Source organism: Columba livia, chromosome 3, assembly GCF_036013475.1.
Source record: "Columba livia isolate bColLiv1 breed racing homer chromosome 3, bColLiv1.pat.W.v2, whole genome shotgun sequence".
Lineage (NCBI taxonomy): Eukaryota > Metazoa > Chordata > Aves > Columbiformes > Columbidae > Columba > Columba livia.
This window is the reverse complement of record NC_088604.1, coordinates 120,361,926-120,377,490: the sequence shown is the minus strand read 5'-3', so window position 1 is coordinate 120,377,490 and position 15,565 is coordinate 120,361,926. Positions and strand designations below refer to the sequence as shown.

The 15,565-nt window shown below is 44.1% G+C and overlaps 2 protein-coding genes across 4 annotated transcripts; one reads left to right on the top strand and one right to left on the bottom strand.

Moving 5' to 3' along the window:
• The first annotated feature begins 2,727 nt into the window (after positions 1-2,727).
• Positions 2,728-4,566, top strand: RPS27A (ribosomal protein S27a). The gene is made up of 6 exons (XM_065060009.1): positions 2,728-2,778; positions 2,850-2,911; positions 3,080-3,134; positions 3,244-3,329; positions 3,937-4,068; positions 4,369-4,566. The coding sequence occupies exons 2-6, from the start codon at positions 2,864-2,866 to the stop codon at positions 4,516-4,518; spliced, it is 471 nt and encodes a 156-aa protein (XP_064916081.1). The 5' UTR covers positions 2,728-2,778; positions 2,850-2,863; the 3' UTR covers positions 4,519-4,566.
• A 532-nt stretch (positions 4,567-5,098) lies between these two features.
• MTIF2 (mitochondrial translational initiation factor 2) lies at positions 5,099-15,433 on the bottom strand. 3 transcript variants are annotated; one of them, XM_065059983.1, is made up of 14 exons: positions 15,288-15,433; positions 13,542-13,773; positions 12,930-13,035; positions 12,103-12,274; positions 11,585-11,745; positions 10,982-11,158; positions 10,714-10,853; positions 9,439-9,563; positions 8,478-8,682; positions 7,855-8,107; positions 7,002-7,142; positions 6,040-6,204; positions 5,704-5,844; positions 5,099-5,357 (listed from the first exon to the last, which is right to left on the bottom strand). In XM_065059983.1, exons 2-14 carry the CDS (start codon positions 13,764-13,766, stop codon positions 5,188-5,190), a joined length of 2,181 nt encoding a protein of 726 aa, XP_064916055.1. In that variant the 5' UTR covers positions 13,767-13,773; positions 15,288-15,433; the 3' UTR covers positions 5,099-5,187. The 3 variants fall into 3 exon arrangements, with proteins under 3 accessions (XP_064916055.1, XP_021136107.2, XP_005513214.2); XM_021280432.2 differs by having other exon boundaries at positions 15,197-15,290; XM_005513157.3 differs by lacking the exon at positions 15,288-15,433 and adding an exon at positions 15,047-15,280.
• Between the last annotated feature and the right edge of the window lie 132 nt (positions 15,434-15,565).

The following is a 15,565-nucleotide window of genomic DNA, read 5'->3' as shown; positions in this document are numbered from 1 at the left end:
TGCAAGCTCTTCAGAGCAGTAATAATTCACAAGCATTTGCAAAGACACTCCTAAGTGGCAGTCATTACTAGAATAAAATATTGAACACTAATTTATTCCAGAAAGTATCTCTACATTTACATATTTAAGTTAAGGGCTATTTTTACAGAACATATTATTCTACATGTTGAAAACCGAAGTTGCATACCTTTCCCTGTTCCTCACCCACACAACACTTATAATATCTGCAGACTTGTAATAATTCTTCTCTTTTAAATATCTTGTGAATCCTAACTCTGCCGATTTATCCACATAATACATATGGCCCTTTAAAAAGTGCCAAAATGAATTAAACCTGACATAAACCGGCAGTAGTTATACCTAGCTTAATTATGGAGATATCCGTTATTTGGGAACATGGAGCACAGTGATAACAGCAAATGACATGTAGGTTTCTTCCTGTTTATACCGGTGTAGGCTCTGCCAACACGCAGCCAGCCAATCTGCTGGCAGAGGCCTGCGGTTGGATCTTCCTTTCCCTAAGCCTGGGCTCCCCAGCTCTTAATTACCAGTCAAAGCGAAGTTCCTGCACTGGCTCTCACAGTGTAATACGGTCCTCAAATCACACACTTCCCACTGCAACCTGAGGAGTGGATACGTGTAACTGCAGCCTAAATTTGTTCTCAGTAGACATTTGTTGTATTTTGGCAGGATTTGTTAGATTATCATGCTACTACGACTCTAGCGACACAAGCCTTCCTGACTATCAGGAAAACACCAAAAAGACGGAGGCATCAGGGGATGTCCACACTGCACAAGGCCCTTTGTCCAGCTCCCTCGGACCGACGATCCCTCACCCACGCTGATTCTAAACCTGTGCACTATCTCCTTCCAGCACTATGCTCAAGGGCAGTATGGATCGAAAGTATATACATACCATTACCGTATTGTTCCAGAGTACAATATGCCCATTTTCTTCTATACTAAGAATACTTTTCCAGCTCAACAAAACACAAACATGCACACATTCTCACACAGATATATTAAAAAGGGACAAATGTCTGACATTGATAGTAAAACAATTCTCAGCACTGTTTCTGCACGCTTAGTGTTTACTATAGTTCCTACAAAGAGCTATTGTTATTAGTATAGAAGGCTTCTGCGCTTGACTGCTCTGAGAGCTCCCTCTGCTGTTACAAGGAAAAGCTACCAGAAAACATGCTCCACTAACTTGGCAGCTTCTTAAAGCGGCCAGTTTTCAAACACCGCATCCTGTGAGGTGAGAATCCACGGGATTTTCTGAGACACCCTTTCATGCTGCTTTTCTGCACAAGCAACTGGTATCTTATTCCACATTTCCAAAGTACAGACGGTCTCACTTAGAATAACCTGTTCCCACGCATCTAAATAAAAAACCACATTCAGATTTTTCAGTAACCCTTATTCCTATCCACCTGGAAAATGAAGAATATTTATTCTTGGCATCTCCCATCTCAGTCGGTGTCTGAAGCGGGCAGACACAACTGGGCAGGCAGAGTCTTTCGGGAGGTTCAGCAATAACCTTCCAGCCGAACTGAAGAGCTGTTAACACTAATGCAGGGCAGATAGCATATATGTAATGAGTCTTTGATTTTGTAGACTTTCTCCTGTTTTAGGACAGCTTTATGATGCGATATCATTTCAAAACTGCCATAAAGGTAAGCAAAGTGGTTGTCAAGCATGAACCCCACTGTAACTTCTGGTAGCATGAATTCATTGTAGTGGCTTCTATTTGACTGCACAAAAATCTGCTGAAAATCTACCAATCCTTGACTTCTGTAACTGCACCAACAAGCTTACACCCTTTTCCCCCAGAAGACAAAGAAGCAGCAAAACACTTTTTATTTAATTATTGCTCCTTTACCCAAAAATATTGGTTACCTTGTAAAATGTATTACTGTATATAATGTAACACTCCTCAGATGGTCATTACTCAGCACAACGCGCTTTCTCAGTCTCTGTCAACACGTATGTCCGTGTGCTTCATAATCTCTTGTCAAAAGGGTCGGGAGGGAGGACAGGATGCTCCTCTGCTCCCATGTGATGATTTAGCACAACGACCTACGACCTTACACAAAGTCAAACCCCTTTTCTCCTTTGATCAACAACTGCATCAGATGAAACCCAGCACGAGTCAGAATTGTTAAAACAGTATCAGCAAGGCTTCGTTCTGCTTTAACCCTTCCCATATCAAATTCATAAGCATAAAACCACCTAACAAGTGATTTCCAAGTTAATGTGATTCTCAGTGCTCCTCTAACTCACCCGAGGCTTTTCTAATTCTAACAAACCCCAGGTAAATTTGGCCTTGATCTAGGGAACGTGCAGGATGTTTGTGAACTGTCTCCACAGGGCCGGGCTGAGGCGAAGGCACCGATTTGGGGGATTTAACGCTGCAGTGCAGACACAGCTACTTAAATAAAACACGATCCCCAGACCCACACCCACCGCAACGAGGAGTTTATGAGGTAAAACCCTTTCCTGGGCGGGAACCGCGGCCGCGCAGCCGCCGTGAGGCGCGGAGGAGCCCGCCCACCCGGAGCCGCGGTGCACTGTGGGAGCCGCGCTCCCCGGCCACGCCCGCTTCCGCCGCGGCGGGACTACAGCTCCCGGCAGGCCCCGTGGCGACCGGCGGCTGCGGGGATGCCGGGAGCCGTAGTCCCGCCGCGCCGCCCGCCCCTCCTCCGCGGCGGGTGGAAACCCCGTGCGGGCCGGCGCGGCGCTCTTTCGGAGAGCCGCCATTCCGCGAGCAGGTCGCGGGTGAGTCGTCGCTCCGCGGCCGCACGCGTGGCCGCGTCCCCCGCCGCCCCTCACCGCCTGTCCCCCCGCAGGTGCCGGCCTCGCCATGCAGATCTTCGTGAAGACCCTCACGGGGAAAACCATCACCCTCGAGGTGAGCCGCCCCGGGAGCGCGGCCCGGGGCGGGTTTGCCCGCCGGCGGCGGCTGCTCTTGCGGTGCCTCGGCCGGGCCCGGCTTTCCGAAGCTCCTCGTGGTTCTGCTTTCCTGGGCTAATTAGAAGGCAAAAGTAGGTTTTGATTCCTTGGTTTTCTTTTGCAATAGGTTGAGCCTTCTGATACTATAGAAAATGTAAAAGCGAAGATCCAGGATAAGGAAGGTAAGTTCGAAACGCACTTTCTGGATTGATGGTGTTGCCTGCAGGATCTGTTATTGTAGAATGCCACAGATCGCGTTCCTCATTTAGTCTCGATTTATGCCACCATCAGGCATTCCTCCTGATCAGCAGCGACTGATTTTTGCTGGGAAGCAGCTGGAAGATGGACGCACGCTGTCTGACTACAACATTCAAAAAGTGAGTGGGAAAGAGCCGGACACAGTGCTGTGGCACCAACGAGCTGGCGCTGTCGGGGCAGCAAGGCCTGTGCTGTTGGATCTAAGAAACGCTTAAATGGATCCAACCAACTGGGCTGGGTTTGGGTTGGGTAGCACTTTTGGTGGCAGAGTTAGTGATGCTGGGACTAGAACTGTTTCAGGTCAGAAGAAAACATTTTTCGCAGCTTCTGTCAGCTGTGGGGAGCTGCTTTGGGGGGTTCATGTGAAAAGTCCTGCTCGCTTCTGCCAGACTAACCTCACAGCGAGCGCCACGAGAAACAGGGAGCAACAAATAGCTGTCAGTCTGGCTTAGTTGTATCACAAAACTATTCTGCAGTTAAAACTGGAATCCAGTTACAACAGGATTTTACAGTAATTAAACGCTCTGGAGTTTGGGATGCAGCAATGCCCAGCTTGCTGGAGCCTGTTTAGTTGCGGAGTTAAAACCAACAAAAATCCTTTTAGAGCTTTCCTAGTTGTCTGGAGCCTGAGATCTGCTTTTTGTGGATAAAAAAAAAGAGCCTGCTTAAATGCTGTTCACCTTTTGAGGAAGCATTTTGAGTGTGTTTCATGTGTTTGACAAATAGGAGTCAACTCTTCACCTTGTGCTGAGGCTTCGTGGTGGTGCCAAGAAAAGAAAGAAGAAGTCTTACACTACTCCCAAGAAGAACAAGCACAAGAGAAAGAAGGTTAAGCTTGCGGTGCTTAAGTACTACAAGGTACGTAGTAAGAAATGGAAGCTTGGTAAAAGTGTTGTTCTCATCAGGAAGGGACTTGTTGTCGAATACAAAGCTTTTAATGAGTTTGCATGTACCCTGGCTTATTTACAGTCCTATTTTTAAACATGCCTCCTTTTAAATAGAAGAGAAACCAACTTGCATTTGGGCATTTCTGAACTTTGCCTCAGGAAGTTTGATGTACTATCACAAAAGCTACTTTGCCAATGATACTCCTCAGAATTCTCACGGGTGCTAAAAGGTGGCTGGTATATAAGAGCTGTTGCCCTCTGTCCTTCGCAGGTGGACGAGAACGGCAAGATCAGCCGTCTGCGCCGGGAGTGCCCCTCGGAGGAGTGCGGAGCTGGGGTCTTCATGGCCAGTCACTTCGACAGACACTACTGCGGCAAGTGCTGTCTGACGTACTGCTTCAACAAGCCCGAAGACAAGTAAATGTACTAGACAATAAAAATCTGAAGTCCTGTACGGTTTAAGGATTTATTTTTGCTTCCTGTGGCACTCTGTTTCCTCTCTGGTGATAAGTGGGAAAAGTCTGTAACTTTGGATGCTGACTGCTAACTAGGGAGAAATACTTTAGAACTGAAGCAGCAACTTCTTGTAAAGAGCGCCTTTGGTTAGTTAAATCTCCTTCAAAGGAGATAATGGGTAGCAATGGCAGAGGAAAAAAAGCGGTTTCTTTTCAACATGAGAGGAGTAGACAGTAAAATAGCTCTAATCTGGAAAAACAGGAGATTTAGAGGTACAAAGTTGTACAAGAGAGAAGGGGAGTAGAGTCCTGCTAACAAATGCAGGCTCCAGACTGAAAAAATGTATTGCAGCATTGAGGGAGAAAGATGGCTCAGCTAGTTTAGAACCACGAGATAGTCCTCAGAAATATTTACACTCTGAGGGTTTTAGACACTTGCAGTTGATTGTTGTAGTTTATCCCATGGTCCAATGAGGGAACAAGGCTGCTTGACAAGATTGAAAAGCAGAACATGTCAGACAAACACCAGATCTAAAGAGGCTGAGGTGCATCTCCAAAAGTTCATTTAATGTTAAGAGTTGAAGGTCATCCAGGAATAACACATGTCCTTCAGTGCTGATGTCTTCAGATGTATTTTAAAATCCTGGATCCCAGGAAGTTGTCTGTTGAACTTCTTTTTCTTCATAACAGATAATTTCATCTCCAATATTGAATTCTATATTCTTGTCCAAACTCAATCCACAATCCATACCCATTTTTATTACCTGGACATCATCTTTATGATGCTTCAGTGATGATAAATATCCTACAAAAATAAAGTGCGTCAAAGGAAGAACCCACTAACATCAGAGCACAGAAATGTTCAGGTTTGCACTTCTTACAGAATTAATGTTGGAACTGATAGCTACAAAATGAAAGCAAGAAAATATAGGGATTGTGAGCACTTGCAGCTGACAACCCAGACATTGGTCCTTTTCAGAAAACTGCTTTTCTGCCAGAAAAAGGTCTGGATAACCACACAGTGACATTTTGCAACTTTTCTCTAGTTGGAGCAGCTCCATCCTAAATAGTAAATAGGCTTGTCCTATGATCAGATGCATATGTTGTGTTTAATACAGAACACAAAGACATGTTTTGTGGCAGTTACTTACCTTTCCAAATAACATCCCCCTTACGGATTAACTTAAACTTCATTTTTTTGTCTAGTAGCCCCTTCTGTACTCTGCATCCAGCCACTGGAATTTTGGTTTTTCCCACTGTTACAGAGAAGATGTCGAGAACAGACGCTTCCCCTAAAAGAAAGAAGTAAAGTTGTATGAAATACATGAGAACAACAAACTGGCAAAAAGTCAAAGCAAGCTATACTCTTACATTTAACAACCTTTATAATAAAAGAATCAAATATTTGATAAAATAGCAATGCTTTATTGGAGAATAAACTTCGGGTCGCACTGCAAGCAAAAAATTAACAGTAAATGACAACTCACCTATTGTGTTTTCCACCACAGCTGGAGGTAGTTTGCTGTTTAGCTCCTCTTTCAAGTCTTCAATAAGTTTGTAGATGACATTGTGCAGTTTAATTTTTATTCCCTTTTTAGCAGCCAGCTGTTTAATACTTTCATTTGCCTTCACACTGAATCCAAATACAACACCTAGTAAATAAAACAATCGGGAACTTAGGACTACAAGAGGTCACTCTTCAAACAGCAAGCGAAAGCAGCTGCTGTTTAATATTCTATAATGTTGAACTTGCAGCACAGGTTGGAATTGGGTCAGCAAAACAAGAAACAGGATTTTACCACCGCTTCCCCCTTAAGGGGAGACCATTTGATTCTCCCACTATTGCACATCGACTGCTACTAACCTTGTATCATAAAGCCCTCGGAGAAAATTCCCTGATGACAGAATGAGGTATCTGAGCAGATACGCTTACACGCAGCTCACCAGAGCTTACGTTAAGAGACAAGGACCTCCCATTTGGGGGCTGGAAAAACAGCTTGGTTGTCCAAATTAAGCTGGAAGTGAACTCCAAATCATTCTCATCCAGCTGTGGACTATGGCTGGTCCAATGATCCCATGTCCTCTACAGCAGGGGAGGGTTATGGGGTACAAACGGGAACAACTACTGACAGTCTGTCCAATTACCTCCCTGAGCACAAGGAAATCCTTTTGCAACCTGCTTTTCGAGGTTTGCCCTTTTTGAGCACCACAAAGCAACCTGAGTGAAGAGTCAGAGTTTAACCTTAACAATTCAAGTGGCCAGCCCATTTTCAGGAGATTTCTGGCCTTCCCCACCTGCACTACTGTTTGATGTTAAAGGAAACATTTTAAGAAACACGCAAGTTTACCTTATTGATGCTGCTATCAGTGAGAAAACAACCAAAATGAGGCCTACCCATTTCCACAGAGTTTGTACTAATTGTAAATTGATTTTTAAGCACATGCTCACCATTAAATGTTTCAGCAAGACCAATGTCAGTTTCACTGATATCTCCCATCCCAAAATGAATGATATCCAATTTACATTCATCGTCAGCGTCGTAGCTGTCCAGAATGTTCAGAATAGCTTCAACAGATCCGTCCACATCACCTGCATGTACAAGCAAATTACTGCTGACTTTGTATACAAAGAATCGCTCAAGTAGAACTAAGGGAATGACAACTCCATGCTACACTACGTAAAGTCTTTTGACATCTATCGTTCCTACTGTATTTTCAGTAGTATGGTAAAACACATCTAACAAGTCTATTAATTCCAAAAATGAACTGAATAAATACAATACGACCAGAGGCTCCACATCTGTTGTCAATTTCAGATCAAGTTTGCAGAGTTTTTCAGCTACTACCCTCACTGCTTATATATCATAAAATCATAGAATTGTTTTGGTTGGAAAAGCCTTTAAGATCACTGAGATCAAACCAAGTTCCTCCTGTTCCACTTAAACTAATACAAAATTGTTCTTGGCCTGCATTTTGCTGATGCGCTACTGCTGCTCACAGAGCTTGTATTGCTGTTGTGGGTTTTTTAAAAAATAGATATTTTAAAAATATATATATATTTATATATAGGCACTTCTGTGGATTTTACTCAGGAGTTTCTGGGTAAGGGGCTGGGCTCAGCAGTGTTCTGTTGCTCTGGCCCTGCTGGGAGCACACCCTTCTGACCACTGCAGAAGTTCAACAATCTGTTCAGTTTTAAACTGATCAAACTTCTGCGAACAGAAATTTTGTTAATAGTTTAGAGTGATGCTCCAGACTGAGCATTTCAAAACAACGGAGCAGTAAACAGAACATGTCAGCACCTTTAACAATTACCGATAGCACATTTTTGTCCATCTCTGTTCTCTCTTTAGGCTTTAAGAACATTAGATGCTTTTTCTCCTTGTACAGCACCGCCTTCCTCTGTCTCCAGGTCAGATGCGCCAGCTTCTGTTGCTTCTTCTCATATTCCATCCTGTGTTCCTTTTGCTTTGCTTCAATAACTTCCATGTCCTTTTTCACCTTCTCCTGTTGTTCCACATAGGTTCTCCAGGCCACAACTTCCTGTGCCCTTTGCTGGGCAGAAGACAGAAACGTTACCTTTCAGAGCAGCGCATCGGAAAACTCCACATTCATGCAATTTCATCCTTTTGCACCTTCTCTATGGGCTCACTCATTTTCTTTCACGTTTAACAACAGATTTGGCTGCAAGGATGGCAGAGAACGAGCACAATAGCACAAAGGCAGGGTGACCCTGAGAAACAAAAGCATGAACCGAAGGCGACTCATCTTTTACTCCAGAGGCAGCCTGCTTGCCTCCTGTGACTGCAAAACAGGTTAATCAGGATGCATGGAGATGAAGAGGACTATTACTTATTTTTCACTCAGCTCCTTCCCATCCACCTTCCCAGAGTGTAAGTTTTCCATTGAACAGTTCTTTCTGTACCTCAGATTCTACTTCGAGCATTTCATCTCCTGCCGAAGGAACTTCCTTCCAGCCCATGATTTCCACGGGGACGCCTGGAGAAGCTGCATCTACAGCTTTGCCATTCTCATCAAACATGAAACGCACTTTCGCCCAGGTCTTCCCTGCAACCAGAACACAGCCTTTCCTCAGAGTTCCCCTCTGGATGATGGCTGTGGTAACTGGACTAGCGAAGAGCAGAGGAGAAAAATAACAGACAAAATGAAAGGGACTCTTCTCCCTGTTTTCATGGTTAGCGTAGATAAGCACACACAAAACAGAACGTACTCGTGACCAATCGCAGACAGAATATTCCTGTGACACATTTGATTAGAGCACTAATAAAAATTTGAAGTCACTTGCAAAAAGTCCAAAACCTGTACTGTACTCTTTTAAATTCTACAGATCAATATAAAACTCAACATTAGTGAAATCAACAACAGACTGATTTTACACGTTAAATGTCCCCCCAACCCAAACCCCAACAACATTCTAGAATTCAGTTCATTTTTAAAGAGGGCAAAACACACCTTGTTTACAGAGAACCTGCAAAAGCACTACGGAATTTAAAAGACTAAGATGTTATGTCACACTCAATTTATATTTATTATATTATGACTATTAACTTCATCATTCCTACTTTTTAATGACATTTTCAAAAATACATCTATTCTAGCATTTTAATCTATTTCCTGTGCTTACAGGATTTTATTTCACGGATGATGAATTCTGCCCCATCAGTTCATAACTTCTTTTTCTGGCTCTCATGTTGTAGAGTAACATTTCAATGCTCTAGTTACAAACACTGAAAAGAAACTGTTACAGTTTTATCTAACAATAACAACTAAAGTTCAAAGTTAAACATAAGCATTGAGGTACAAACCAGTGAACAGTATCTCTGCTTTGTTACAAATGGCTTAATTAAAGGCAGAGGATTACTTACCCTTTCCCTTTGTCTTTGCGAGACTCAATCACCGTCCCCTCTACCAGGCCTGTGGGATCTGCCTTCAGCTCCAACATCTCCGCTAATGCAACAGTTGCTTCTGCTAAAACCATCAGGTTTTCACCCTGGATAAAACCATACACAAAAATATTATCTAGAGTAAAGGAAGTGCCCAAATAAAGTAAGATCAGAAATTGAAATCTCAGTGCCAAATTTCCCCGTTTAATTCAGAACGTCTAACAATGCAATACAGTTCAACAGCACAGATCCCTTTGCCGTCAAGGCAAGACGGCACTCAAGTGATGAACTATCAGGATTGCTGCACAGCTGGTCCAGAATGCACAGAACATTAGGAAGGACAATTTCCTCGCTTCTGTGTTCACACCATGGGGTTAAGGATGCAGAAGAAGACCGTGCAATATTCTGCTACAAGTATATTAGAAATGCAAATTAAAAAAACAACCCAAAACAAAAATGCCACCTGAACAGCCAAACTGAAATTTGATGACACCGACCACCAAGACATCAAAGAGACAAAACTGTTTGTTTCTTTTTTCTTTTTTTCTCCTTTGTTCTAATTATATTTTAGTTTTGAGAACAAATACAAGCTAGCCGTCAGTCAGCAGATCCAGATGTACAGGAATTAGGGCAACAAGGTATGCTACAGGGGTATGTACATGCAAGGGCATGACTTCAAAAAGGTCTTGAACTGGCCTGGACTTAGAAAATGACTTGGGGTGCATTTAGAAAAAGAGCAACAAGGCTATGATAGTGCTGCATCCGTCTGGACAAACCTGTGCTGGCCACCACAGAACTCCAGTTCAGACTTCAGTTCAGTTTTTAGTTCTCAGTTGTTTGCCAGGTTAAGATGGTAAATCTTGTAAGACCACTACAAAACTATGCTCCTCTGATCAGGCATGTGCTAGGAAATATTTACCCTCATCTGAATTTTCCTCTTCATTACCACCGGCCTTGATTTTGCACTGATTTCATACAATGAACAAATATATGAGGAAAGAGCCATTAGGATTAACCTGAAAAATGACCACTAAATTTCCAGATGAAAAATGAGATATTATTGCTCAGTGAAGGTCTCAGCCTCAAAATATGATAGGATGACGTTTCAAATAATTCTGGTGAGAGCCAGCAGCACTTGGTAAAGTGTCAAATACCAGGAAGATAAAGCATTTTACTTTCAAGCTGCCAAACGAATGTGTAGCTGTACGTACATACTAGAAACCCAAGAACAGCATCTTTTTTCCACCAAAACTTTACCTTGAGTGCAGAAATATTTACAGCTTGAACATCTCCTCCAAACTCCTCACAGACCACGTCGTGAGCCAGCAATTCCTTCTTCACTCTTTCAGGATCAGCTTCAGGTTTGTCACATTTATTAATGGCGAGGATAATGGGAACTAAAAAGAGAACAAACTCTGATTACCAGCTTCACCAAAACTTGCTGCTGCTGGTGCAACTGCAATCAAAGGTGAGATCAGGCTACGGCCACCTGTGTACTGGGCAACTCACGGGTTAAACACCGTACCTCCTGCATTTTTAGCATGTTGAATGGATTCTATAGTTTGTTCCATTACTCCATCTTCTGCCGCTACCACCAGTATGACGATGTCAGTGACATGGGTTCCTCTCGCTCGCATGGCTGAGAAAGCTGCATGTCCAGGAGTATCAAGAAAAGTTATCTTTTCCCCAGAAGGCAAATGCACTGTGAACAAACATACATGGTGCATTTTAAAATCACCATTTCACACAGCTTCATTTGACCTATTGTACATCAAGCACCACTCCTTTGAGAACGTCTTTAACAGTAACGACATATTCTAGGCAGACAGATCACTGCTGGCATGGAGGTCGAAGGTGCTTTTAGCTCCTTAGGAAAGAAAAAGTGTTCTGGGATCTTTCATAATCCAAAATAGCCTACATATAATTCAAACTGTGCAGACAATCCACTTCAAAGTCCCACCCCCAGAGTTTTGACGTTTATCACAAGTTATGATTTCCTTATTCACTCTTTACATATAAACTGTTTATGTTGCAACACTTTTCCCCAGCGCACTGGCAGGAAGTCAGCCCCTTACACAGGACGGAGAGTAAACTGTTTTACACACAAGCACGTACACTTGAATCATACCAAGAAAAGCACCGATGTGTTGTGTAATGCCTCCTGCTTCCATTGATGCCACCTGCGTTTTCCGCAGGCTGTCAAGTAAGGTTGTTTTCCCATGATCAACGTGGCCCAAGATGGTAACGACCGGGGGCCGCGGGGTTAGTGCTGCTGGGTCTGCAGGAGGCCTACAATGAAACACTAATGTGGTTTACAAATACCAAAAGAGTTCACTGAGCAACATTTGTGCTCTTCATACTCAGTCTTACTGCTGCATCAACTGATAAATTGAGCACAACACAGAAGAATTGGCTTGTCTTCAGAAAACAGCACAGAAAAACCTCACCTAAACCAAATCAAATCCGAGTATCAGCTTTATGGCCAAAGAAATCTAAATAGTAAACTTCACCTTCTAAATACCATCAGATCGTGACTCTATCAGGTATTATTAACACACCATCAGAACAAAGAAAACACAGTATCTGAAAGACTCTTGCAGAAAGAAATAGGATAAAAAAAGCCAGAAAGCGCAGTTCACAGCTTACCTTTTCACAGCATCTGTGTTTTCTCTTTCTTTTTCCTCTTTCAGTTTTGCTGATTTATATTTCATTCCTGATTTTTTAACAATTAGCTTGATATGGTCTTCATATAAGACAGAATCTGGTTCTAGTGAATCCAGGTCAACATCTGTGTATAGCAGTGCTTCATAAATATGATCTGTAGGAAACACATTTAACTATTACATCCCCAAAAACATATGGGAGAAAAAAAACCCCACTCCATACTGTTTAAGACTTTTTCATTACCAGCTTACACCATGCTAATAAGTTTCATTGACAGAGCATTTTTCCTTTAGTTAGATTTATCTAAAAGTTCCTGTTACACTTGCAGAGAACTCAACTCAGAAAGACGTACTGAAAACGACTGCCTCATTAGGTACTACAATCTTGTTCTGCACTCAGATTTTCAAAGCCTACTTTTCCATTAACCCCTAAGAAGAAAACAACTGAAACTTGTCTAAACAGAATAGCAAAGGGGTGATTCAAAGAAGGAAATCTGATCAACCTGTTCATATGCCACTTTCTTTGGTAGCAGGAATACAGAACATACTGCAGTAGTCCAAAATCGTTACATGCCGACTTAAGTACCATTACAACCCTGTCTCAGAAATGAGACTTTTCTGCTTCTCTCCTCATTGCTGAGAGAGAAGTTTGCCAGAGAAAGTACCCAGCTGGATAAAAAGAGACTTGTATTATACAGGTATGGAATTATTTCAACTGTCACTAGTCAAATCATGCTAATTTTAACTGTTGCAACGCAGATTTTAGCTGTCACGTTTCACTCAGTCCCAAACAACAGGGCAGGCTCTCACCTACGTCTTTACCCATAGCCCGTGCCAGTTCCTCAACAGTCATCTTCTGCCTTATCTCCACCTCACCTCGGGTCACTAGTATCTTCTTTTTCTTCTTTTTTGCCTCCTACATGGGATTAGACACACATATAGGAACACATAGCTGGCATAAACCAAGAAACAATAAAAACAACATTAAAAAGACAATGGCCTCAGGCCATATGATGTAAACACATCTTTTTTTACTACAGTACTAATGAATTACAATAAATGAATGATTTAACGCATCATACTGAATATTTAAAATGTATAGCACACTACACTTCACCTTTCTTCATTCTTAATTTTCTGGAACAAGGCGGGGGGCGGAAATCAACAAAATGATTTTCTTGTTTGTTTGCAATGATTTCCTCCTACCTTTGCAAGACTCACGATGTTGCCGGTACAAGCAATTTACGTCAATATTTCAGAGGGAGTCATAATACAGTCCTACATTAAGTATATTTTGTCTTATAGTAACTTCTCTATATTCATTAATAAGGCTCTTTTTTCTTGTAATTAAAATGCTCGAACTGAGCTTTTGTGCTTTGAAACTTCTCAGGAAAACAGAGCTGACTGGATTTTGTTAATTACCTCCTTTGTAGCGAGATGTCTGCACTGTGCTAAGGCAATACTCCTTAATTTGTCCTTCTGCCAGAGCGGTGGGTACAGAAGAGCGGAGCACGGGGGATGTGCAGACGGTCGCACAGGCTTCCATTGTGCTCTGGCCGCTTTCCTGTGGGAGAGCGTGCGCAGCTGCCTGCAAGCACCACGGAACCGCACCAGGCTTGCAAACTTCAGTATCAACCCTCGATTCATTTCCTCACTGAAAATAACAAAGGACACACTGAAGTCAGTCTCAAAGCTGGTAATACGGATAGGAACACAAGGCACAAATGTTGTTTCAAACCAGGCTTTTTTAACGCTGAAAAAGCTGAATTATTTAGTAACTGTTCCAGCTTTCCCTAAAGTGCTTCATCTTTCTCTACGATCCCGCTGCAGACACACAGATCTACTAATATCGCCCCAGCTTACAAATCTTTCACCTATACCCATCAACCTTTACTATAAACTGCTAAAATCCCCACTTCAGGTTCTACGACGCTATTAAAAACCAGACATTTGCACTCCTCGTGTTTTACCGACAGTTTCCCAGGTGCAACCTACCTCCCCGAGCCACTAAAACAATTTTGCAAAACGCCACTTACACGAGCATATCCTACCGCCCAACGACCGCGCCACTGCAGCAACACGGACAGACACGTCCTGTGAGGCTAAGCCCTGGCTTAGTAATTAAGCCTTCCAAGATGCTTCTGCCAGATCATCCCACATCTTGTTTTAACCATCTTAACTTTGTTTCGAGTCATTTTGCTAACTAGCCTGTACAAGTCCCCGGTTTGAACTTCTCTCCTTGTTGGGAGTTGCCTGTTGTGTCCTTGTGCTCCACGATGCCATTCTCTACACTTTCTACATATTTTCTCTCACTTGGCTTTATACGATCTTTCCAGCAGCTCCCAAGGAGTGAAAATCCATCCATTCCTCTCAGAATGACTCACAAATCCCTCGCTGGGGATTTGCTGTGGCCACAAACCCATCGCCCACCATTCCCAGAGGGTTGTCCTGGCACAAAACCATCCTGTGGACACACGTCTCATCAGCCAGAACGGGACAAGGACCAGCACAGGGTCACCTCCTCTCTAGGACCTTCCCACCGTGGGCTGGTCAGCTGTGGAAACCAGACAGGTGAGTCTCTGATCTTTAACTTCCCAGACCCAGCCCACAGGGACACTGGGCCAGATCAATTAGTGAATGACTGCGGTGTCTTTAAAAACTCCCTTGTATCCCGACACCCGCAGAACTCAGCAGATGACTAACCAACCAAAAACAACTATTTTTTTTTTTTTTTTAATCCCTAATAAGAACTTTACAGGGGCACAACCGGTATAACCGCGGGACGCTCCAGGAGCGGCCACAAGACCGAAAACTAACACACAGTCAAGGCCAGACCAGACAAGCTCAGAGGAGAAACCCAGCAGGCTACGCAAACCATCACCCCCGGGGGGCACGAACACCCAGCACCACCTCAGAAACCGCCTCACCCCGCGGCTGCGAGCGGGACCGCACCGCAACGAGACCTGCCCGCTGCGGCACCCATGTCCTTCCTCCGCTGGCCCCCGCCCCGGGACAGCGCTGCCCGACCCGCTACCGCGCTGGCGGCCCCGCTGAGGGAGCGCAATGACGACCCGAACCCCCCCGCCCTGGCGGCCCCGCTGAGGGAGCGCAATGGCGGCTCCGCTGAGGGGACAACGGCCGCCCGCGCGCCCCCGCTTCCCGCCGTGCCTGAGGCCGCGCGAGCCGCTCTCCCGCGCACGCGCCGGGGGCGTACCGCGCCTGCGCAGTGTCGGGAGGGACTGGCCCCTCCCGGGGGCGGTGCAGGGGGCGGGGCCTCCCCTCAGAGAGGGCGGGAAATCCGGCGGTCTGTCGTGGGGCGGTCGATCCACGTCCGAGCGGTTCGGGTTCTTCTTTATAAACGCTTAAATCTGTTTTTTCTCCTGCCTGCCGGCAGACAGTCGCTGTTCTTTGTCATGTGCTCCCACGCACCCCCCCATCTAAAGCTT